The 26,594-nt window shown below is 45.1% G+C and overlaps 1 protein-coding gene across 1 annotated transcript in view; it reads right to left on the bottom strand.

The window, feature by feature from the left end:
* LOC149333344 (multidrug resistance-associated protein 1-like) overlaps positions 1-15,045 on the bottom strand; it is a 91,563-nt gene extending 76,518 nt beyond the window's left edge. The window contains exons 1-2 of the mRNA XM_089558634.1: positions 14,900-15,045; positions 4,556-4,702 (exon numbers count right to left, since the gene is read on the bottom strand). Coding sequence (XP_089414760.1) covers positions 4,556-4,702; positions 14,900-14,926 — 174 coding nt within the window. The 5' untranslated portion in view covers positions 14,927-15,045. The remainder of the gene's footprint in view (positions 1-4,555; positions 4,703-14,899) is intronic.
* Between the last annotated feature and the right edge of the window lie 11,549 nt (positions 15,046-26,594).

The following is a 26,594-nucleotide window of genomic DNA, read 5'->3' as shown; positions in this document are numbered from 1 at the left end:
CCGAGGCCTCGAATAGTAATCTTCCGCATACTGCGCGTTACAGTTACCTATTCATGCCCCCATTATTGCTAGCAGGGCTGGGATTGCTAAACTCATCAAAAACTTACAGCATCATTCCTCTCCTTGTTATCACTGTACTGATTTCACATTTCAGGAAAATACTTCTGTTTACAGTTTAATCACAGTAACGAAAATATTTCAGCAGTCACTTCACACATTAGCTCTTCCAAATCAGTGGGAAATTGGGAAGGTGATCCCAAACCACAAATCGGGTAATAAAAATTTACCAATTGATTATAGGGCCATTTCTATTACTAGTACATGCTTAAACTCTTAGAACACATTCAATTTCTCCTTATTTTTCTCATTTACATTTACAACCTTTTTCCTCTAGCTTCATATAATACTCATTTTTCGCTGATGACTGCGTGATCTTCCGGGAAATGCTTTCTGATAACGCTGCTAACGTTCTTCAGTAAGACCTAAATTCTGCTATACCTGATGCAATACCTGACGAATTGAATTGAATAGATAACTAGGCGTCTAGTTATCTGCACATTTAATTTAAGCTGGGCTTTGCATGTTCAGAAGATATTTAACACATCTGATTACTCTAGGTTACTTACGCCGCAACTTTTCAGCGCTACTTCTTTAAAACTGATGAATACAAAACACTCATTCGACCTTAATTAGAATACGCCAGCCCAGTCTGGGGCCCAAGCACTAAAAAGCTGAAACAATTTGATTACTTCAGTTGAAATGTTACAAAAACACTTCACTCGCTTCATCTATTCGTCTTATGAGCGAGCTGCCAGTATAACTTCTATGAAATTGGATATCTCTATTCTGTCATTAGCATGGCGGCAAAAAAAGTTTTCACTTAAATTTTTTTCACAGGCTTTCCATTCACCCGACCATCCGTGATGAATTCATTCTTCAGCCATATTATATATCTGACCGCGCTAACCATCGCTTTCAGGTTGGTATCGCCCTAGGTCACGTAATTTTTTCTTTATTCTTTTTTACCTTCAGTTGCTCAACATTAGAATAGCTTTCCATCCGACATTGTTTCCGTGTATGATAACACCCGATTCAAATGTGCTTTAGCTAACATGGTATAATTAAGTTACCTTGCCTTATCATGCTTTATATTTTTAATTATGCATAATGTTTTGTCCACTCACTCCCCTCTGTAATGCTTCGGACCTGAGGGTACATAAATAGATAAAATATTTAATTTAAAGTTTGACCTGCGCTCGCTTTCATAGACTGCTATAGAAACCAGATCGGATGCGACTTTGCGAATAAATAGGGAACCATAGAAATCCGAAGGAATAGATCTGCAATGTACAGGGTCTCTTCTGAAAGTAGTAGGACTGGTTTTTTTCTGGGCGAACGGGCGGACGAGAGGCGGTCTGCACGCGCAGGATCGTTGTAGGGGGATATTGGGAATGCTAGGGAAAATGGGCAGTCGGCTCCCGGCCGTTCAAGAGAGCAGGTCCCTTGTACTGTGAACCCCTGTCGAAACTTCTCGTCACGCAGAATCATGGACCGTTTACTGGATCAGCGATACGCGATCAAATTTTGTGTAAATATTGGTAAAACGGGTAAAGAGACTAGCGACATTATTAGGGAGGCCTACGCTGACGCTGCCATGGGTAGATCAGGTGTTTTTTGAGTGGCACAAGCGGTTCCGAGAAGGTCAAGAAAGAGTGGAAGACGTCGACCGCTCCGGACGCCCTTCGACCAGCAAGACCAGCGAAAATGTGTAGCGAGTGAAACATTTACTGAACAGCGATCGTAGGATGAGTATCAGAATGATTGCTGATGACTTCAGCATTCCTCAAACCCAAGTTTTTCAGATCGTGACAGAGAACTTAGCCATGAGGAAAGTGCGCGCGAAGTTGGTGCCGGGAGTGTTGTCAGAGGAGCAAAAGGCCAACCGGAAAGCGACCTGCCAGGATCTTTTTCATCATGTGAATCAGGACCACGATTTTTTGCCCACCACAAGGCGGCAACGCTGCCTCAGGCCCCCTACAGCCCCAACTTGGCCCCGCGAGACTTTTTCTATTCCCGACAATAAAATCGACGCTCCAGGGGAAACGTCACGGATCGGTAGAGGTGGTTCAACAGGCCGTGACGAGGGAGCTAAACAGCAATCCGGTCCAGGCGTTCCTGGCGGCGTGCGAAAACTGGAAAACTCATTGGCAGCAGCGTGTAGGTGCGGAAGGGTGCTACTTTGAAAAATTCTATTCTCTAAAATATATTATTCTATTCTCTCTCTAAACTATTCTCTTAAATAAATTTTATATAAAAAATGAGTTCTACTACTTTCAGAACAGACCCTGTATATCGACTGTTGATTTGACATATTGAAAATTTCGTTTATAAGCAACACTATGTTGGCGAAATCCACATCATCAGAATTTCTGGTTAGGAAAGAAGGGATATGTGTGGCGCCACATTCTTTCTCGCTCGCCCTTAGAAAATGGAGCTGAGTTTTTGGGTTTCAAGCTCCCCTCACACATATCCTAGCGGTTATTAGAAGGTACTTGGCATATGCAGCTACTGCACTCGCATATATACGTAAGAATCCCTTACCTTTTCCCTACGAGACATATTATGAACTACAAATTTTTGTTTTTATTTTCTTCGGCACCTACCGTAATGTATATACCAAACAAGAAAAGGTCAAACTCAGAAGCATTGGTCGTAGTGTTATAGCCGCTCCTGTACAGCTCTTTTGTCGTCGTATACTAAACAACCGAACCAGCGCGTTCGCTCAGAACAGTTTTCTGACCACTCATTTGCACATCTGCACTAAGGATAGACATTATGAATTTGAACAACCCTTAAACTAAACAGGTCCATATCACCATTAGCTCGGAAAAGTGATCAGTGTTCTCTAGATAACCGTTTTAAAGATGTAATAATCTTGTGGTTGTCTTTGGCCCGGCTGGAGGCAGGATAGCTTCCTAAGCCTATTTAGGCTCTCAAAGCTGCGTGCAAAGTCACTGATGTCCAGATGCAACAGCACAGTTTGGGAAGCTCTCTCAGAAACGCTGAAGCAACTAATTAAAGGCATGATGTACAAAGGTTCGAAGAATGCGGAAATTTTCCCATTTTTTTTATATCCGCACGTCACAGGTTGTGTTATGCAGCATTAGGTCCACTACTAGTGTACTAGTGCCCAGGGAGGAACCTGGCCATACATGCGGAAGAGTGCCAAAAATGCTCAGCTTGGTTTAGTTTGGTTTGGTTTATGGGGTTCAACGTCCCAAAGCGGCTCAGGCTATGAGGGACGCCGTAGTTTGAAGGGCTCCGGAAATTTCGACCACCTGGGGTTCTTTAAAGTGCACTGACATCGCACAGCAGCTCAGCTTTGCTTCACAACGCTACCATTATCGGCCCAGGTAAGACTAGGCACGAGCGTGAACTGTTAAAAGTGTTTTTAATCAAAAAGAATGAACGCATTTGCATCAGTGACCCACTGTCGTTATCACTGACAAAGAGTGGCGATTTTCATCCGAGTTGTAATGACGTCCGGACTTCGAGAAATGTGGCATGCATGTGTGCTGGCGCAAGTGGCTTTAAATACGTGGTTGAACAACCAATAAACTAGTTGTAAGTCCGGTGATAGTGTGTGTGTGTGTGTGTCTTCTCCTGGTCCTGCGTCCTTTTTTTGCTGGTTTTTCTCATTCATTTTATGCCTCAATCTGCGCTTTGTCTACATGAATCTTGTGATTTGCAGCTTTACCAAAAAATATTCTATTTGTATTCGATGCGGCAGTGAAGCTACATTATTCATATTCGATTCGATTTGGAAAGAGTAGAGTACTAGTGTAGAGTACTAGAGTACGACACACGTTTTGCTGATCACAATAACTTCTTACTCCCTAAACCTAACACTAATTAAGGTAAACAAACAGTTCGTTTCTCCGCCACCAATTTATGGAACTCATTACCTGTTACCATTAAGAAATCATCAAATATCAGTGCCTTTAAATCCGCTCTTCGTCAGATTTTACTATCCCCCTAATAGTATTTCTCTTGGTAAATGGTACTAGTTTTGTCATTTATATCATTATGATTTTTGTTTTGTGTTGTTCTGTACGCTTTTAGGTGTGTAATCATTTTTCATTTAAATAAGTATTTGCATTCTTTCCTGTATCTCACTTTCTGCTCTTTACTGATGCCAACATCTTTATAATTTTTGCATCTGCTGCCCTCTATTCATTCTTGCAATTGTTCTCACAGGAGGTCCCATCCACAGTCTCTGACTTTGGGACCTCCTTCTGTATTCAAGTGTTTTTTTTTCTTGTACCGTAAACATGCAATAAACGTACCTTGAACCTTGAACTATTCGCACACCCCTGTAAACAAAACGTCAAACGCCAAACTTCTCATTTCAGCGGGATGCGCGGTAAGCCAGCCGTACACTCTCAAGGAGTTTCAGTAACTCAGCACTGCGTCGCCTATAACTACTGCCGAGTATTTCACACTCTACTGCGGCTTGGGCATTTAAAAACCAAGAGTACGACCAAATAACACTCACCGCATAGGCCAAATCGAGGGCAGTGACAGGCGACGTTTTCCGGCCCCTGGAGAGGGACCTCCAGTTTGTACCAAGGAAAGCCGCGCATACGCAACCAACGCTAATGAGCTTTAACGATGCAGAAACCAGTGCTAGAAGGGTTTCTTCCTAGAAGAGGGAAGAGATTTACATTGATGGTAATAGTTAGTCACATGAATTCATTGCTCGCGATTGTCGCTTACGTTGTGAAACGTGTACCGCTGCCACAACGTGTTAACAAAGCGAGATGATCGTACAGGTCAAACTGCTTGACAGGTTAAGCTGAACTGCGTCATTCGAAATTTGAAATGTGAACATCTGTATTTCAGAATGCGTGCAGAAACGCCTGTGAAGTTATTCTTTTCTCTCTTACATTAGGCTTCACAAATGTTATTTACAGCTGTTATTTTAGAAACATTGGATGCAACGGTCGCGGAAAAAAATGCTTGCAGGTTGCGGGCAAAAATTCACAAGAACTGCTAGCTGCCACTTGCATCGCATTTCCCGCGCTATAAAATGTGGAGCTCGGCGCTATCACAGCTGGGACGTGAGCCGTGTGGTAGAGATGCACGTGTTTGTACTGCAGATCAAAATAAGAGCGCCAGCGAAAAATATAAATATCGCACCGTTACTGTACGCTCTAGGAAGCGGTTGAAAGGGTGCACTTATCCTAGTACCGTGACGTCAAACAGCCTTATGCACAAAGTTCCTATCGCATTGGCCTTGCAACTAGGTTGTGATATGTTTGCATTCACCGGTAAAGCAAATGTTTTGTGGATGGAAGAATTCATGGCATCAGAGTGCACCGCCGAATCTCGAAGGTGATGCGGGACGTTATTATATTTTGTCGCGCATAAAAGGTCCGGACAATCATCCCTGTCGCGTATGGTTATGGGACACCTAAGTTTTTGAGTTTACGATTTTATACTCAAGTTGGCAGCAGATAAAAAGGGGGGGGGGGGGGGGGGGAGAAGCAGAAGGTAGCGAAACACGGCGCCTTAGAGGCGAAAGCATAATTTCATTAATTAAGCATTAGCACAACCCCAAAAAGAATAGGAACATCAGTACCACGCAGAAAATCGGTGACATCAGAGAAAAAAAAAACATATTTTCCTGGAAAGCAAAAACGCGCATGTGCCTCGCCGTTCTGTAATCGTTTTCATTAGCAAGGCGACCACGGCGCTCCTCCGCTTTTTTCGCATCAGTGATCCTCGTCTATATTTACTACATATTCTCTTGCCTGAAATTACCACGTGATTGCAAAAAATGCCATTTAGAAACAACGTAACACCGCGACTGAATAAGGTGACACACACAAATGTGCTGCCTTTAAACTAGCAAGCTAATGAACGTAAATTTAAATAGCGGTGTTTAATGCACCGAAGCGGCAAATAGGTTGTGAGCGACGCCGAAGTGAATTAATTTCTGATTAGCTTACACAGCCTTGCCATCCTTAACGTTCGCTGACATCGCACAGCATGAGGGTATTTGTTTTTTCGCCTCCACCGAACACGACCGCTGCGGCTAGGGTAGAAACAGCAACCTTCGGATCAGAAGCCGAATGGCAATGCATTGAGCCAGAGCTCCGGGTGCTAATGCAAGTGTTTCTGACGCATGTGCAACTACATATGAATAAATTGAGAGTAGCATAGCCACTAAAATAGCACCAGGACAGAGCATGCTAACTCGCACCTTCTATGTTCGCACACTGAGAAGAACGTGGTAGGATGTTAATGAAGTTAAACAGAGTAGACATGCGAAAGCTTATGTTTAGCCTGGTTGCCTCATGGTTTTGCTTCATTGAGTCGTACGCACGTCGGACGACGATTATAGTTGTGTAGTAGTACTGAGTTATGAAGACGACAATGTTCGATATACACCGCCAGAGTCTGTTTTAGTTTAACACGGGGCCTGATTGCCTGCAGCGGTACCATAGTGCTTTCGTGCAGTGGCCAATGAAGCTAATCTGTTCGTTCAGCCACGGCTTCGAATCCCAGTCACGGCAATATTTATTCCATTTATCTCGTCTCGTCAAGGTCACCCTCGAGGTCAAGCTTCACACGAACTGGATGAGCCGGTTGCACCGTCTCAAGTATTGCTTTGACAGTTAAAACAGCTATTTTCCCATACAGCCATCGGAGTGTGAGAGGTGCATGAATACGTTTTATAATTTGTGTGTCGGGGTGTTTCCTTCTGTAACGTGATTTTTGCATTTCGAGCGCGACGCCCTTTTTGCTCACAGGACGACCGCCGCAAACTAGGGATTGGATGCCCAAATACCCTAAAGCATTCCTTGACATGTACAGTCTTTGTCAAAAGTAACCAAGCTCCATGGTTTGCTTCTCATTCGTATATCGGAGCCCTCACGGCTTCCCTAAAGGTCAAAAAGTTCTTTGAAGGTGAGAACACGGGTTCTTCTTATCCTACAGAGTTTAGAGCTTGAGGGCTGTCATAGCTTTAATATACGACTGAGAAGAAAAACGTGCAGCCTGGTTACTTTTGACAAAGACTGCACTTCTGCTAACTTTTTCTGTCGTTGAGACACAGAAAAGTCTGTCCGATCTGCATCGAAATGCTCTTTCTTTCTCTGTCCTCGTGTGTGGCATACTTAGTGGTTAGTTTCCTAACTATTTACGGCCATTGTGAGACAATGCTGTTTCTGATTAAGTATTTAAATACCTTAGCTGCCCACCTGTTATTGTTCAGTTTCCTCAGGCGTCCTTTATATAGAATTTAACTCTGAGCTCCCTGTGCTTCGAACAATGCCCTTCCCATATCCCCCTGTACTGCCTCGTTTGTGGTTTTGTTGTGGGCACCTAGTGCTAATAATGCAACAGCTTTCTTTGTAACGGTCAAAGCTCTGCCCGTAACGCTAGGTTGAGGTGATTACGTTGAAGCAAGAAAGCTACTGCGGCGTTCTCTTCCTAAAAACTAATCGGCGGCTCACTGCCACCGTCCACTCTCTACCGTCAAAAGAGCGAAAACGCAAGGGCACCTTTCGCCTCCATCGAAACGTGGCAACCGTGATCAGGTTCGAACCGGGGTACTCCAGCTCAGTAGCCAAGCGTCCTAACCACTACGCCACCACAGCAGGCAGAGGCCAATGGTGTTATGTTGCCAAACTATCAAACACCATAATTTGCAGGCGCCTTCCAAAGTGGGGTGGGCTTCCAAAGCCTCTCGACATTCCCCAGGAACCGCTACGTGCGCGAGCTACTGATTGAACGAGTTTCAGAAAATGTTGTTTATCATTTATTCTCAGTGTCAATTCACCTTTTCCCGAAGTTAGCTTCGCCGACTGCACATACATTAATGGCATGTATAATAAACGCACTGCCAAAGCGGATACCAGGAGAACAACTTATGGCATTGCAGTTTTGAGAAATTCGGTCGGAAACAGGCAGCAGGCTTTCAAAGGAAGTAGAACAGCGCCGTGAGGAAAAGTATAAAGGTGGGAGGGAGAAAGAGGTGCCGTAGCAGAGTCCTCCGCCGGAACCTCGAGAAGTCGCGGCACCTCTTTCTATCTTTCTCCTCTGACTCCCACTTTCCTGCATACCTCTCCTCCCCCTCTTCCTCCGGCGCTATTCTACTTCTTTCCTCCCTATCCTCCTCGCAAACCAGCCGTGGCTGCGGTTAAGGAGTCTACCTAGATATTAGACAGCTACTGCGCCGTTTCCTTTCCTCAGGGGAAGAACCTGCGAAGTTCAGCGCCTACTTGACGAGGGGCGAAGAACAGGAGTCCATGACGGATGCTCGCGAAAAGTGTGAGCCGTGGGATGTTCGTAGATTTGCTGTGCAGGCGCATTTGGATGTTCTCCATTCTGACTGGAATTTCGAACGCGTGTTGATATCCGAGCTGAACGGGGAAGACGGTACCGCTATCGGTGGTGCTATACAATAAGGCGGCGAATCCTGGTGGCCAAACGAGTTGGAAACAGAGAAGCTAAGCTAGGTACCTAAGCGTGCTCGAAACGAACAGGCCAAAGCCATGTAGCTAAACATGCTCGAAAGGAGAGGCGAAGCCAGGTAGATAAACGTGCGCGAAATAGAAAACCAGAGCCAAGTAGCTATTTCTATGTCAGGTTGGCTTATCGCGTGCATAAAACGTTGGTAAGTATGCTTGTGTCAGCGCTACCGTCCCCGTTGCATGCATTCGTCACACCAACCTATACCTGCAGGAAACGCCACTTATTCCTACCCACTTTCGCTGAACAATGCGGTCAGCCGGTAACCTTAGCTCTAATATTTTTTTTTGGCTTTATACAAAGCAGTAACGACACGAAAATATTCACCATCTTCTTCAGGCGCTCATCCTTTTATTATCCATTCTGAGATCTTTTTGAGTCGTATTAGCTGCTAAATCTCTCCGTAGACAACAATTGTTTCGTCTTTTTTTGTTTTTTAACCAACGATTACCAGGACGCAAAACAGTCAGAGGTGCGTTGGCCAAATGCCACGGGGGCAAAACGCGACACTTTGTTACTTATAGGGCCCCTAACTTCTGAACTAGCCATCAAATTAAGTTCATATTTCGATGATCTCATTCTACGCATGTCCACTACAAGTGACTTTAGTCCTAACGAGACTGGTTGCACCCAAGACGGGAAAAAATTTCGAAGTTAGCCACTCTGAACGTGAAATTATTCCAAAAGGCACGAAATTCTGCATGGCATATTTTCCAAAACTGTGCAGCTCAGTAAACCTAGCATCCTAGGTAACCGCAGGTATTGGGGTAAAATAATTGATCACTGGTATTGACATATGCAAAATTTATGAGTTTTCGAGCCTCACGTAATTAAAAACAATAAATTTTTACACAAGGCCATATGTGGTGCAAAACATGACACTTTGTTACTTAGCACCCCCTAACTTTTGAAGTGACCAAAAAATTAACTTTATATGTCGGTGGTCTGATTTCACACATTCCCGCTACAAGTAACATTCAGGTTGACGAGATCGGATGCACTTAAGGAGAAGAAAAAATCGAAGTGAGCCATGGTGAACGAGAGATCAGTCGAAAAGGCGCGAAATTCTGCAAGTCAGTGTCTGCAAAACTGTACAGTTTAGTCAACGTGACACCCTAAATTACCGCTGGAACTTAGGCAACATAACTGCTTATTGGTTGTATCGCACAAAAAGATTAACAGTTTTCTTTCGTAGAGTAATTAAGAGAGGATTGTTTTAACAGCAGGCTAAGTGTGGGGCAAAAAGCAGTGTTGTGATGTTCTGCAGGGACCAATGTAAATGTAATAGTTGTATTGCTTGCAGTGTAGTTGCAGTGTAGTTGTATTGTACACTGTGAAAATGGAAGAAGCGAGCTGGAGAGAAACACTTTAATGAAAAAACAGAATTTAGCCGGCGTTTAAAAATCGCTGACATGCTACTCTGCGTGCCGGAGGTTGAGATGTAGAGACGAAAGTAGAGCGGTGTTGAAAATAAATATAAAGAAAGTAAAGAAATAAAAAGGAAAGAAGATAAAATGCGGCCACTAAATGCGTACTAAGGTGCACTGGCGTGTAATGATGTAACATATGAAATGATGAAGTGCACAGTGCGACCAATGGGTTGACAAAGTTCACTGCATGAAAGGAAGAAGTGCCGCTCGGCCTGGCCTTTACAATCGCATTCAACGTCTCGTGTTCCCGCACTGCGAATCGAGTAAAATCGCATGTCCATTCAACACGGCTCAGCGAAACAGCCAAAGCTATGGCATTAACACAGAAAAAAGCTGTGACCAAAGGAAGATATTCAAAAACAACACGTACCCAGGCTACAAGCAAAGCCTGGCGGTAGAAGCGCATAAAATGAAATCGGACATAGAACAAAAGACTACCGGGTTTGGTCTCAGTACATTGTCGTTATTCGAATGGTTTCGCAAATATTGCCTACATATCTCTGAAGCCAGCTTCGTGCGTATTCATTGCAAGGATAAGGGATATGTTGAGCAAGGTGTGTTGCTGGGCGAGTTGGTTGGGGTTCATCTTGAGAAAAAACAGCGCTTGCAGACAAAGGACCAGAACAAGAAGGACACACAACTGCGCTGACTAACAACTTTTATTTCGGAAGGGGGCCGATCCGCGCCTTTTATACAGAACTAGAGGGAATGATGCGCACGCGCACAGATCAGCAAAGTGGGAGCATGGAAAGAGCCAACCCATAGACCAACTATTCTTATCGTCACTGATAACCAACAACGCAGCCAAAACAAGCGAGAAAAGGAAAAATAAAGAGATAGAAACAACGGGGGAAACAAAGGCAGGGAGCGTAAAGAAACAATTCCAAAAAGTTCTAAAAAGATCCCGAAGAAGCCAGCAACCAACACGGCTAAACGTATGACGATGAAAGGTGACAAAGATGAAGACACTAAAAACTGAACAGACAAGCATAAAAAGTGCAGGAAAAGCCTGCGGAAGATGTAAAAAATCGGTACAGCTAAAAGATGAAGGAATTAAAAGCGTTAAAACAAATACAAGCAAAAACCTGAGAAGCCGATGAGAATAAAAATAAGCAGGAAAGGTGGTCACTAAAACATGAAATTGAACAGACAACAGATCTCTAAAAACAAGCAATGAATCGTAAAAAACGTGTGGGCGATAAACCCTAAGGTGAAATAACAGAGAAGTTTTTACAGAAAAGTTTAAGATGGAAAACATCGCAAAAAGTGGGCGCCAACAAAACATCACGGGATGAAACCAAAAGAATGCACTGAATCAAATCGAAGCAGAGAGGAATGAACACTCTTTGTCTAACAGCGCAACTGATGGTGTGCTAACGCACTCATCTTTTAGCTTGCTAATAGTGGCTGCTTCAATGATTTCTCGGGTCAGTTGATTTATGTTTTTTGCCAGAAGATCTGTTTCCTTGACAGTGGGGGAGATGCGTCGGTAAGGACTGCAATCACGGCAGTGGATGGCCAAATTACCGGACCTTTTATCCTCAGCATTAGCTTTATGCTCTAGTAACCGCTTGTTGATACATCGGCCTGTTTGGCGATGTATTTCCTGCCGCAGGGTAAAGGGAACGAATAGACAACACCCGACGAGCATGCTACGAACGGATCCCGATGCTTAACTGTGCAGTCTGGAATTTTTTCCCCAGAGCCGTTGACCTTACTGCAGAGTCTAGAAAGCCGGTGAGGAGCAGAGAAAATAACGTCTACCCCTGCCCTTCTTCCAATTCTTTTTAGATTGTGGGACAGTTGGTGGATGTAGGGTATTACAGCTACCTTTTTATTGCGACTCTGCTCTTCCCTTGAGGTTAGGTTTCATCCCCTCGTTTTAACGCATGAAGTTCCGGAGAATAGCTGTCTTCGCTTTCTTGAACTTAAGCTGCACTTCTCACCCGATCACGTATGCAGGATCTTCGAACCAAGGGCCAATAAGCCACTTTTACCGTATGAGTCAGCGCATTCGAAATTGGTCAAACGAAACATAATCCAGGCCACCTTCAATAACGCATTACTCAAGTCCTGCGAGCACAGTCTCGAGAGCAGTTTCTTTAATCAAGCGCAGAGGCTTCTAAGCTCTGGGTACCCGGCCTTACTCCTCTCCTCAGTTGCTCAAAAAATGTTGAAAACGAGGCAAGGAAAGAACCTAACCTCAAGGGAAGAGCAGAGTCGCAATAAAAAGGTAGCTGTAATACCCTACATCCACCAACTGTCCCACAATCTAAAAAGAATTGGAAGAAGGGCAGGGGTAGACGTTATTTTCTCTGCTCCTCACCGGCTTTCTAGACTCTGCAGAAAGGTCAACGGCTCTGGGGAAAAATTTCCAGACTGCACAGTTGAGCATCGGGATCCGTTCGTAGCATGCTTGTCGGGTGTTGTCTATTCGTTCCCTTTACCCTGCGGCAGGAAATACATCGGCCAAACAGGCCGATGTATCAACAAGTGGTTACTAGAGCATAAAGCTAATGCTGAGGATAAAAGGTACGGTAATTTGGCCATCCACTGCCGTGATTGCAGTCCTTACCGACGCATCTCCCCCACTGTCAAGGAAACAGATATTCTGGCAAAAAACTTAAATGAACTGACCCGAGAAATCATTGAAGCAGCCACTATTAGCAAGCTAAAAGATGAGTGCGTGAGCACACCATCAGTTGCGCTGTTAGACAAAGAGTGTTCATTCCTCTCTGCTTCGATTTGATTCAGTGCATTCTTTTGGTTTCATCCCGTGATGTTTTGTTGGCGCCCACTTTTTACGATGTTTTCCATCTTAAACTTTTCTGTAAAAACTTCTCTGTTATTTCACCTTAGGGTTTATCGCCCACACGTTTTTTTACGATTCATTGCTTGTTTTTAGAGATCTGTTGTCTGCTCAAATTCATGTTTTAGTGACCACCTTTCCTGCTTGTTTTTATTCTCATCGGCTTCGCAGGTTTTTGCTTGTATTTGTTTTAACGCTTTTAATTCCGTCATCTTTTAGATGTGCCGATTTTTTACATCTTCCGCAGGCTTTTCCTGCACTTTTTATGCTTGTCTGTTCAGTTTTTAGCGTCTTCATCTTTGTCACCTTTCATCGTCATTCGTTTAGCCGAGTTGGTTGTTGGCTTCTTCGGGATCTTTTTAGAACTTTTTGGAATTGTTTCTTTACGCTCCCTGCCTTTGTTTCCCCCGTTGTTTCTATCTCTTTATTTTTCCTTTTCTCGCTTGTTTTGGCTGCGTTGTTGGTTATCAGTGACGATAAGAATAGTTGGTCTATGGGTTGGCTCTTTCCATGCTCCCACTTTGCTGGTCTGTGCGCGTGCGCATCATTCCCTCTAGTTCTGTATAAAAGGCGCGGATCGGCCCCCTTCCGAAATAAAAGTTGTTAGTCAGCGCAGTTGTGTGTCCTTCTTGTTCTGGTCCTTTGTCTGCAAGCGCTGTTTTTTCTCAGGATATGTTGACTCTGGAAAGATGTCTCGTTCACGTGGCCCCAATTACGGTGCGGGGCCTCCTCTTCTCCATTCATGACATACGTATCCAAACCACCTCAGTCGTCTTGTATAATAGCCATTTGCTAACCGCAATGCCTCTCCGTATTGCGAGATTCTGTGGCGCCAGCTTCAGGCTCGAACTTCTCCCAACCCTACCTTCCGCCACCTCATCCGGCCAGCTGTCTATCCCTCGTCAGCTTGTCGTCTCAGCCCGGCCAGAGCCAACCTAGATCACGTCACGTGGAGCGGTGCTCGTGACCCTCCCCCACTAAAATCTCTGAACTTCATTTCAAAGGAGCAGTGCGAGGCTGCCCTACGGAGCCCAGCGCCTGATCGCCAGTACACGCTCCTAGACTGGGCTCAAAGTCTACCGGAGGCCTACCCAGCTTAGAACCTCTCTCCATCCCCCGCTGCCCCTTTCTCTTTTGGGACAAAAAAAGTTGTCAATCAAAAAATCTGCTTTTGCCCCATGCACTCTCACTTTGACCCATAAGGTGGGTCAAAATTCGAGATTTTGGAGTTTTATGTTTCGTTGCATTTCACAGTGTTGCTACTCAATTATACCTTTTAGATTTAGTGATCGTGGGACCAGGAAGTTATGGAACAATTTGGCCCCATTTGTTTTTTTATATCCATGAACATCAAATAATGGAGACGGTTTTGCAGATTTGTGTCGCGTGTTGACTCAGTCTCTCCTACTATTTCCCCTCGGGGGGCCAAACTACAAAACCGCAATTGTGACACCGTCTCGAAATTCATTTAAAAGGTTTGGTTTGGTTTATGGGGTTTAACATCCCAAAGCGACTAAGGCTATGAGAGACGCTGTAGTGGAGGGCTCCGGAAATTTCGACCACCTGGGGTTCTTTCACGTGCACTGACATCGCACAGTACACGGGCCTCTAGAATTTCTCCTCCAAAGAAATTCAACCGCCGCGGCCGGGATCGAACCCGCGTCTTTCGGGTCAGCAGCCGAGCACTATAACCGCTGAGCCACCGCGGCGGCTCATTTAAAAGATTTCCAACGTTTCGGTCCAAGCGGCACTCTAAGTCACATCATCAGATAAATCGGGGTAAGGAGCCAAACGGCTGTAGTTGGTGTATACATAGCAAGTCTCGCCGCGCAGCCCCTAGCTGTTGAGCGCAGATAATTGGCATGCGGTCTCAAAACCAAATTGGTGACTGTAAAATTGTACCTTCTCTTATTCATATTCAGCACATCAATGGGATTACGACAAAATCCAATGCGCAGGGTTTAGCGCCAGGGCCCACACCCCTTGCACACACAAAAAAAAAGAAGAGGAACGCAGCTACGGTATGAGCCAGGAATTAGCGTGGGCTTTTCCCTCATTACACTCCTAACTAGGTATCGCCCAATATGAGGGAATAAACAAAAAATGTAAGTGCGATACCTACCTCTGAATGTGCTTGCGTATTGTCCATCGCCGGTTCGAGAAAGCGCTGGAGATATTACGGCGCTATCACGAACTTGCGAATCTCGTGCTGCGAGCCACTTAGTCTAGGCGTTGGCAGCAACCAGACCCATGAAGTGTAAACCCCGAACGCCGCAAATCTACGAGCAGAATCTGGCTCTCAACATCATTCTAGAGCAGCATTCGCTTTTCCACCTGGCGTTTGTGGAGAGAGTGCCTTGCAGCTGCGTCAAACGCGGTTGTTATCGTTGGCCGCACACGCTTTCAGTGTAGCGCTGCAGAAAGACGCAGGTGGCGACAGAGGGAACAAAAAGTGGGCAGACCACTTTAGCGGAATTCCAAACTGCGGATAAGCTTGCAGAACGAATCTGGGACATCGGATCATGTGAACAGAGGGTGCACATGCTGCCAACAGACTGGAAGCAGTGGGCGAACACAGAGGAGAAGACAATCCACACGTACCAGAATTGCTAGATAAGGCGCCTTTAGCCAGAACAGGGGAATTACTTTTTCTGTTAGCATGAAAGGTTCCTTAACGGGTGCCGCCGAAATGTTTGCCCCCGTTCTCATGTACAGACCCTGACGAAGGTATACAGATCAGGGGGTTTCCTTCTAAGCTGTCTAGCGGGGCTCCCTAGCATATCTAGGAGTCCAAACCTTGGGAAGATTGAGGAGGCGAAGGCATTCCTCTTGCGAGAGGTTACAAGGTCGCTAAAAATACACAGCGAGGCATGCAGCTGGCCTCACAAGCAAACCTCATGGGCAGTATATTTTTTACGGGAGGTGTACCTGCAAAAAGAAAGCAAAACAATGGTGATCGGGTGCTGTTAAATGTTCGTTTAAAATTCGTGTTCTTTCATCGCAGGATGAAAGAAACACATTCTTTTTGGCCCGGAAGAGCACGTCACAAAGGCTCTGTGGTGTCGTCAGATGGCTAGCTTCAAAAACTGCCTCTTGTTCCATTGTTTATTGCAATCATGTATTTCCCAATAATACGTTAAGCGACCACCGCCAGCTGCAGTGCTCACCCAAAGCAGGTAACGTCACTAGCTATTTTTGAGCGTATCGCATTCCTCCTACCGCCACCAGTAGCTTTTGATGAAGAATGCGTGCCGCTTTCGAACTACACCCAACACAGCAGCTGCTTTTCTCACGTTTTGTGTATGTCGTTTCGCAATGCCGTTGATATAAATGGTAAATTAAAAACCTGCGTAGAAGGCATAGAGAAATTCGGAGTTTCGCGTAGTAAGATTGACGAAACGGGAAGCGATTTTCAGGCAGTATAATGTAAGTTGAATCGCTCAAAAATGCTTTACAGTGTCATCAATAATCAAATAAAAATCAATATTGAGGCCTTCATGCAATAAAACACATCACGTCCAACACTCAGAAAAAACAACTCGACAATCGTCGTGCCACAGTGTCGAACGAAAGCTTACCAGTCTCTCTTTTTCCCTAAGACCATATGCTAATTTAACGGGCTTTCGCGTGATGTGGTCTGACTTGACAAATAATGTATGTGTATTTTTGCAAGGAAAGTGTGTGTTCTTCATCATTTTGCTCCCGTTTTGTTTTCGAAACGGACTGTGTTTGTTTATGCTCATTCTGTGCTCACTTCATTCTTTGCTTTGTTGCTTTGCGATACACAGCGATCTATCCCTGTACCACTCCTGCCTTGCCCAAAGGTGCGAGCTGCTAGTATTCAATAAATAAAAAGAAATAATTAAGGTTTTGCATTCTTGCAGTCTTTGAAGTCGGCCCATAATCATTGCAAGAGCGATGCTCCGAGCAAGTTCCCTGTAGTAGCTCATGCTATCTATTCTGGGAACGTTAGGCTGCGGCCGCCACATTCCATTTCTGCCTGTGGGCTTGAGGAAAAAGAACGCACCCCCGTGAAAGCTTTGCAGTGACTCTATGCAGCGTCCTTGCCAACTCTGCGTACGCAGAACAGTAACTGCCGCGCGCGTTGCCGCTATATATTGTGGAAAAGGGTAGGTAGGTTTTATGCTTTATGTTTACTTTTGGACCTTGTTTATCGCCTGCGACGCACAGAGGAGAGCGCTCTTAATGAATCAGAATAAAACAGCGCTCTTTAAAAGTTGTTCGAGATCACAGTCGAGCTTCTGTACCTGTGCAGCTATTGCTTGATGCTGTCTTTAAATTGAGCGCAGCCAAAAGCCGCAGTCATTCCGTTCGTCGACGACTGCCGATCACGTACTCTGCTGTCACCACCACCGGGTGGCTTAGACAGTTCTTGTCTGTTTTTTTTTTTTTTTTTTTGGGGGGGGGGGCGTAAGTCAGTCCATTAATGGTTCACGTTTGCATCCCTGTCGCTCTTGCCGTACTGCCGTCATCGCCAGGTGACGGTATTGGTTATCACTTGATGCACCGGTGTCATTTTTACTAGAGCGGGAGGAGTAGTTGACGAATGCGAACGCTCGTTTGTGCTTGTATATAACCAACTGCTCTTAGGTCCGCAGCTTAAGCATGAAAAATTATTGCTCCATGCCCGGCAAGGTGGAATGAAAACGATACGTGCCGCGTAGTTTGATGGGTTACGACTGTTGAATAGGGCTGTGGCTGTCAACTAGAAGGACACTTAGATGCAGGATAGATGGTTTGCTAATGATGGCTCACCCAGTAACCAATTTGCTGCGTCACAGCAGTCACACTCCATTAATTCGTTTCATGGTCTTAACCAATCCGTAAATGGCAGAGGCACCCTGGAGAATCGTCGTCACCAGTTCTGGAGCATATATCTTTCGCGTAAAAAATACCGTTACACAAGCCAATAATAAAACAAAACGGTAACGCTTCTGCTAGGCATACTCCTCAGGGATGCAACACATGCACCGCCAGGCATGTGAACTCCGGCGTTCAACGTGTCGCCCTCTGACGTCAATCCAAACGGTATATTAAAGGCAGTGGAGAAAGTCTTGCTGATATTTATAGCATGCTGTACAGCCTACGTTTGTTCACGATGTCACGTACCTTAGTTAACTGGGACTATGTGCTGTCAGATAGCAAAATGCTATCCCATGCGTACCGACAGAACGAGCTCGAGGAGCGCCTGGCTGTTACTATCGACCGCAAGTTAAAAAATAAATTCAGTTTGATAGGAAACGTCGGATATTGCGGTCGTCTGAACTCTGCACAACTACGAGGCATGGGCCGGTGCACGCCATTAAAATAGAATTGCAATTCATGCGCGTAATGCAATAAATATGGACCGGCAGTTTATGCTGAAGTAAATGGGTGCGTAGGATACTTATGGCGAAGTGTCCTTGCTGATGGCAAGAAGAGCTTTAATGTGGATAAAAACGCGCAAAGTGCCCGCCAAAATTTCAGATCACATCGCCGTGGTATCAAAGAAAATTAAATTTCTTCCGAAGGGGTGGAGAGTCGACCTCAGGACTTTCAGACTATGAGGCGAGCACGTGTCTAATATGGCCCAAAACGATTCTTTCTTTTCTCAAGTTCAAGGCGAAAAAATATTAAAGGAGGAGTACCGCAAAATAAAAATACAATAATATTCAAATTTTCAGCAGAAACTGAGGCTGCGGTGTGATTCAGAAACGTTTCAAGTTTTCTAGACCACTCAATACTGCCATCCATTGATGTTGCTCGCTCTGGGCATTGTAAAGTTCTTGTTGAAAGCCACACTTTCGCTGAAGTACTCCCTCGCTGTGCGAGCGTCCACTTCACCGTACCTTACAACCATTCCCGTTTCGATACACATCGGAGGCAGAGCAATATAAAAAAGTCGTATGACACACGTCCTTCATTATGGACAGGTAGAAACCTCATAAAATATGGCGTAACTGGCAGGCCCGTTTTTAAATTCCGCTGCAAGGTGTCGTCGATATATTGCGTCCCAGCAGTCAAGAACAATTTCCTTTATGGTTTCCAGTTCACGGCATATTAGGCAGTCAACCGACCATGGGAAAGCAAGACTTTTTCTCTTAACCATGTTTTAACTGGCAATGTTACACTATGTAAAAGGAAGGAGAAACTATCGGTCTGGCGTACTTTGAAATTTTTAAATCATCCTTGCCTTCCCCTCCATAGTATAAGGAATGATAAACAGGAACCGGTGACAAAACGTACAGTAAGCGTTTCAGGATTGTTTTCGGGTCACAGAACTTAGGTACTCTAATGAGAACTTAATTTTTCTATATATTAAAAGCACCACAACTTCGCTCAAATACTCGCTCAGTGTTCTGCGTTTGATGCTTCTCCAACATGGAGAAGTGTACGAAAAAAGAGTCAATTTGAATTCGTAGGACATGAACCTGGACACTATTTGTCGCAGAAGGAAATGGGCTGAACCGATCTCTCCACTTTTCACTGAGCGAAACAAATAAGTTGAACTGGTTCTATCCCAAGCCGAAGCCCACACAAAAACCGCGAGCACACGGCATTTTCTGCACGCTAAAGCTTTACATGGATAGCGCTTGCGATGCATACCACACATTGGTAACAATGAAAAAAAATGCATGCATTTGAACGCGGAAACATTGGCAAACCAAGGCCACTCCACTCCGCTGTTCTCAACCGTACACGGTCACCCTCATCACTCCAGTAATCTTTCTGGTCCCTGTAGTTTTCAAGCTGTACTCCGAGGTACCTCGCAGGTGCAACAGACCGCGACATGTTTTCAAAAAGTGGATGTAAGGTGCTGCAAACCCGATGTCACAGTCCCACAGATTTCTCCCAGTTGACTTTGCTGCCTGTTGGCTCCCAAAACCAAGTAACATATTTTTCTGGTCTCTGAAACTCTGTCTCTATCATGACTGAAAAAGGCTGTCTCATCTGCATACGACAAAATCTTTACTTCGCTTTCTATAAGTGTAAAGCCTCTCATCCTTTCACTCTGAATGAGGTTTAAAGAAAATGGCTCCATGTAGGTGGCAAACAGTGAAGGAGACAAATGACATCCTTGTCTCACAGACGACCTTACCTAAGAGTTTTGTGTAACCTGTTTATTTACAACGATGCTAGTAAAACAATTCGCATACACCATTTCAACTCCGTTTTATATGGTTGAGCCATCCCACATTTGCATCATCAAGTATTGAAAACAGTATTTTCAGGCTAATCTGATAGAAAGCCTTTTCGATATGAAGTTGCAGCAGTTCAGCGTGATGGTCAAATGCAACGCAGCATTCAAAAATCCTCTACCTACGTGAATATGCCTAAAAATGCTTCGTCCCTTAATGCGATAATTTTGATGCCGCCCTACAATGTCATTAATTACTGACTGTAAACGCTTTGTTAGGACCTTCATGAAAACTTCGTAATCCACATTAGAAAGTGTTCAAAACGGTTGAAAATTGGGCGAGTTGGTACGAATTCATACTGGTGTGGCACCACAGGGACAGGAACAGAGACAGAGTGACAACAACACAAGTGCTCACTAACAACTGACAAAGTTTATTAAAAGCACAAAAATTATATAGACAAAACCTATGGTTACATGCACAGACATGACACGGTTACAAAGGTTACAGGCAAGAACCCACGTTAAATCATGACGAATCTACCTGTTATCATGGTTTAGTGTTCTTTGAAGATAATCAACCTCGGCGTCAAGCAGTAGCAAGGATGGCAAACTCACGCATACATCTGCCGACTTCTTTATGCGGAAGGCCTCCATAATCTCCCGGGAAGTCTTATCTTTATGCTTCCAGAGAACACGCGTTTCCTTGAACAATGGGGCACACTTGTGGCTTTTTACATGCTTAGTCAGGTGCGTCTCCGAACCCCCGTCAAGTGACCTGGCGTGCTCCTGGAGGCGTACATTAAGACAGCGTCCAGTCTGCCCCGTGTAGTGTCGACCGCATGTTAGGGGAATGGAATAGACCACACCGCAAGCACAGTCCACAAACGGGTTGGAGTGCTTCACCCCACAAGCGTTCCTTCTCTCCCGCGGTGCGTCACACCTCTCAATGGCGGCACATATCCGCCCTACCTTATTCTTGGCTGAAAATGCCAAGTCCACCTCATAACGGCGAGCCACTTTTTTAAGGCTATGCGACACACCATGTATGTAAGGGATGCAGGCGAGCTTTTTCGTGCCCTGTGTGCTCTCTTTATGCGACCTAGTTCTCTTGGCAGTCTGTTTCTGTACCGTAAGGTTCCGGTGCGACACCGAAGCCAGCACAGAGGCCGGGAACCCCGCGTTTTTTAGTCTGGCCACCTGATCAGCGAACACTTTGTCCATCCGATGGAAACAGGACTTTGTGAAAGCCGAATTTAATGCATTCAACGCAATGCCATTCTTAATCAACTTCGAATGGCCGGAAGAAAAATTCAACAAGGGTTTCTTTGACCTTGGTGAAAACGACCAACACATATGGTTGCCCTCGAAAAACAAGGAAAGGTCCAAAAACTGAATGCGTCCATTTTAGGGAGCTTCACACGTAAAATTCAGGCCACGTCCTCTTTCTTTGAACACCTTCAAAACATCAACCATTGGCCGGGTGGTGTCACAACAGTCCACAAAAACTATAAAATCGTCAACATAACGGAAAACTTTTGTCACCATTATGACTGTGCATGTAACCATAGGTTTTGTCTATATATTTTTTGTGCTTTTAATAAACTTTGTCAGTTGTTAGTGAGCACTTGTGTTGTTGTCACTCTGTCTCTGTCCCTGTCCCTGTGGTGCCACACCAGTAGAAAGTGTTATTGGCTTGTGCGACTTCACTGCGAGCAACTTGAGGGGGTCCGCATTCTCTGGTATGAAAACTTCATGCGTCCTCCGGTATCACGGTGGAGCTTCTTGCTTCACATATGCCACTGTTAAATTAAAACTCTATGCAGTGCCTGCGAAAGCTCACTTTTAAAATATGTATAGAAAGCCGCGCCCCATTCATCAGGAGCCGGGGATGTGCACGTGCGCGCGCTCAGATGATCTATTGCACTTTCTATCTGACGCATGCTAACTGGTATTTCCAAGTTTGTTTTCACACCATCATAGAGCGCTGGCATCAATGGGAAAAAAGTATTTCTCAAACTCAGCCTCCACTTGCTTTGCGTGCCGAAGCAAGGAGTGAAAATGTCCGAGTAACGCCCGCTGTATCTCCCCACTAGTACGCGTGGCCGCTTTGCCGCTACTTATCTCTTTTAAGTCAGTCTTCATAACTATCTTTTTTCTTCTCACAGTGGTCTTGTGGAAGGCGCTTCTCCGGAAAATGGCCTTTCGGCATATACTCGCAGAACAGCTCCTTTGTAGTTGTCTATAGCAATAGCCGCCAGTTGGCTTTTTAAGCTGCTGATTTGTTTTGTGAATTTTCTGGGTTGTGCACTTACTGATTTCACCAAAAAGTATAGCTGGATATGCAATTAATTTTCTTTGGTACGTTGAGGTGTAAGCAGGGAACCCGATGTTTAAATTGGGTTTATTTTAACCTCTTCTTTAAAGAGCTTGCGGGAAGCATCTACAGTTTCGGGCACCGCTTCTATATGCCTTCTATGCGTCGCTCTACATCATCCACAACAAGTTAGCCTTATAGAAGGTTGACATTCAGCTTCCAAAGTTACGAATTAAAGCTCCACTTAAGCTCGAGTTTGCTTCTTTGGCACCAATAGTGCACATGACGGGGCTTGGTCACTAAAGGCACATACTTTACCACATGCTCTTACATACTTGCGCAAGGTGGGCGGGCACATGTGCTCTGGCTTGCCTTGCGTGGCAGCCTATATGTTAGTGTGTGAAATACGGCGCTTTAGAATTCAACAAAAGATTCGAAACGTGTTCAATATAGTACTCCTGGACGATATTGCTTAGAAAGATAAAGATGTTATCCCGTACCAGCTTCCTTCTGACTCTATCCTGTTTCCTACACGAACAATTGGAATAGCTAAGAAACACTAATTTCTAGTGACGTCTTACATAGTTAGCGATACGCTCGAAGAAGTCTTTGCAGTCTTACTCAATACTGCGAGCCACGCGATATGAAATCACGAACTAAAAAGCGGCAACTCTGACATATTGTAAAACTCTCCACATTAATGTTAATCAAATTATGGACGAGGAGGAGCAGGAGGAGGAGGCGGAGGAAGAGGCACCCTCCGGATTTTGCAAAAACATGGCACACATAGACGCCTTTTCACACTGGGGGAAACCCTGGGGGGTGGGGAAAACTGTTTGGCACAGCGAAAATTTTTTTAGCGCTCGTGCCGTCCGCTTCTCTGCTGTGTCCTTGTGTTTTTGAGTTTCTGCACCTCGTTATGACGATGTGAAAGGTAAAACCACGCGGCCCGTCTGGTCCTGGCTTTCTACTTTAGTTTTTTGGAGCGATGTCAAAGCCGTTTTCAAGTAGTAAACGGGTAAGTTAGTGCTGCCGGCGTCTTTCTCCCACTGCTCTTATGTTGTGCGTGACGATTTCTTAATGCGGCCGCCATTTCTATAGAATTAACGCACAAGACCAGACGAGCCACAGTGTGCATCTTCAAGATAAGTGACAGGTGGGCCCAGAATTTTGTGCTTCCACGTGTACAGACCCAACGACCAATTGGCCACCCGACAGCATGCACCTCTCTGGCTCGTAAGCTGGGACATTTCGCTGAAGGGCTCCGTCGTTGTTCCCTGGATCATATAGCTGTGAGGTGTGCCACTGAGACGCCTCCTCGTCACGGGAGAAGATTACGTTGGCGGTGCCTCGGCCCACCTCCAGTGTGAAGTGATATTCGGCCATGACCAAAACCACGTTGCTTGCTCGCGAACAAAGTTAACCGACCTCGTATATCCGTTGCCTTACGACTCTATGCTAATGATTAAATGGGTCGTTAAAAAGGAAGAGAATAAAATGAAAAATATCACAATGCTTTCGCATTAAAAGCATGTAAGTAGTCCTAAGTGGCCTCCGTAATTTTTGAAACGCCACACGACTTCAAAATGCTTTCTCTTGCTCGAAGTTATTTGCAGAGAACCTTATCTGAAAAAATCTCATGACCCTTAAAACATCTCCGGTGATAGGACATGCTACCGCCGGCGCCAGTCATTCAGTTCATTCTGGGCGTAGGTAAGCTTTTGGAAGCCCTTTTCGCTGTCTTCCTAACTCCTGAACTGCCGTCACCACTTCGTGACAATATTTATATGCTTACTGAGCGGTGATTGCGCTGCACCTTTAAACGGTGAAAGTTATAGTGGTGAAGAACGACGTTTAAATATCAAACAGTGAGAGGTGTGCGGTAAATATGAAAATTTTTGAGATTTTTATTTACGAAGTGTACTGTTGTAGCAAGTAAAATATCATAAAGCCATATCACTTCCGATCTTTTCCGGATTGTGTGGAAGACACCGTTGATGATTGTACGGTAAAGTGGCCCATGTAAATAAAGATTGATTGAAACTCCCTTATTAGGAGTGAAAAAGCAGTAAATGTCGCCTTTTGCAGACTAATTTCTAGGTTCCTACTGCTCTCTACCTTGCCTTCAAGCCATAGACCGCCGCTCAGTGTGAAGGGTTCGCAATCCCAGCGTTAATCGAAAAACATTTTATAACAAGGTCAGTAGTGGCTCAAATCATTGATCATTGATTTTGTAACCTGATAAATAATGTTTTGGGCTGTAAATGTTTTGGGAGGAGGAAAGACGGGAAGGTTAACGAGTAGATGAAACCAGTTTGCTACCCTGCACTGGGGGAAAGGAATAAGGGGACATAAAGGTGAGGGAGAAAAGGAAGAGCTAAGAAAAAATTCAGGGGGCACTTTGACTGTCTAAAGTGCGTAGAGGCGAAAGCGTTTTCTGCACCACTTTCGCTGCTTCTGTGGCACTGGTGGCGTCACATGCAATTGAGCACTAATTACTAAGTGATGACAAATCACTAATTAATGGTTAATTACTGATTAATACCTGAATACTAATTAACTGATAATTAATGATGCTTAAGCTTCGCTTTTAGGAGTGGAACGCGACCGCGTGTTGTAGCGCTGCCAGGGAGTCCACGGAACACCACCACCCGTTCGGCGCGATACCTTGCCCTTTGAACGCAACGCTTTTTGAGGAAAGGAAATTGCGCAGTAATTCTCTGTCATCTCGGTGGATACCTGAACCGCACCGTAGAGGAAGGGAGGAAGGGGGAGTGAAAGAAGACAAAGAGGGCCCGTAATGAAGAAAATGAAAATTGTGTTTGAGGAAAGGAAATTACACAGTAACTGTCTCACATATCTCGGTGAACACCTGTCAAAATTCAGGGGGGCACTTTTTGACCTAAAGTGTGGTCACTGATGTTTGGTTAAGATGTTAAGCTTCGCCTCTAAGAGTGGAACGCCACAGCATCTTGCAACGCTGCCAGGGAGTCCATAGAACGCCGTTGACCATTCGGCTGTACGCCTCCCTCGTCGGTAAAATGGTTTTTGAGGAAAGGAAATGTATCTGTCTCTCACATCTCGGTGGACACCTAAACCTCACCGGAAGGGAAGGGAGGAGGATGGGAGTGAGCGAAGACGCCGTATTCACTAGACGCGCCTTTGTTCATTCCAAACCATCCAGCTGGCATGGCGTATACTGCCATGGCATATCGCCATTGCGATCCTGGAGCCAGATCTGTGTATCAATATTTTGTTGAGAGTGTCCTGAAAATTTACGATGTGTTAAAAGACCGAGGTTTTGACGAAGAAATTGTATCCCTTTTCCAGAATCTATCCCAACTGAAGAAGTTGGAATGGTCGCTGGAAGCGAGGAGTGCTGTAGCCATGTAAATAGCCATGTAAATAGTCACATATAATGCACTGTATTCCCACGCCTTTGAAGGCAATAAAGAAAAAAAAAGCTGGCATGGCGAAGTGGATAGCATGCTCGTCTCGCACGCCGAGGACCGGGGTTCGATTCCCGAGCTCGACCAATTTCCTACTCGGTTTTATTTATTTATATGGCCTGACTAGAAAAGTTAATTAGGCTAATTGGGTAGTTAAGCAATTAACTAAGCTCAGTCCCACTTACATGGAGCATCACTATACGATCCCTTCAATTGGTTGCATGGTGACTAGCCAAAGAACAATTGGCCCCGTTTGAAATTCGCGCACTGTGACGGCACGGCCGTTTCGACCAATTGAAAAGCGTGACATTTCTGTCGACAACTGCTGCTTACAACGATGAGACATTAAAGGCTTTCGCCTTAAAAGCAGAAGGCAAAAGGCTTCGGCAAAGTCACAACCTGTCGTGCAGGCCCGACACTCCCAAGTACCGGCCCATTGCCTGGCAGGCCCTCACCGCCGATGATTGCCGCGGCCAGGGTCAAAGAATCGAACTCCGTTAGCGGGCGTGAGTGAATGTGTTCCAGCGCACGACGTAGGAGTGTTTTAAGTGTGCTTTCTCGTAAATACGCACTTTTCGAGTTCGACATAAGTCCGCTTGAGTCCTTTGCATTGATCTGCTTGTGTCGCTTGGACTCACCGCTTTCATCAAGACAGGAGCCAAAGGCCAGTCCCAAAACCTTCACCAATAAAGCTTCCGCCTCGAAAATTTCGAAGTCACCGATATGTGCAAGTATGGGCGCAAGCACTCCCTTTGCCAGCACCCCAAAGCCACTCTAGACCATATCCTGTTCCTTTGCCTGGCGGATCCTCCCCCGCGGGGCTTGGAGCACCTTACCACTGGGGAGGCTTGGGAGACCCTACTGCGTTCTGAGGACTCGGCCAAGCAAGCCATCGCCACCGGCCGGGCTGCCA

The sequence above is a fragment of the Amblyomma mixtum genome, chromosome 8 (genome assembly GCF_055824585.1).
Source record: "Amblyomma mixtum isolate Tamu chromosome 8, ASM5582458v1, whole genome shotgun sequence".
In the NCBI taxonomy this organism is placed as follows: Eukaryota; Metazoa; Arthropoda; class Arachnida; order Ixodida; family Ixodidae; genus Amblyomma; species Amblyomma mixtum.
The sequence above is the reverse complement of the archived record's forward strand: the minus strand, read 5'-3'. Positions and strand labels throughout refer to the sequence as shown.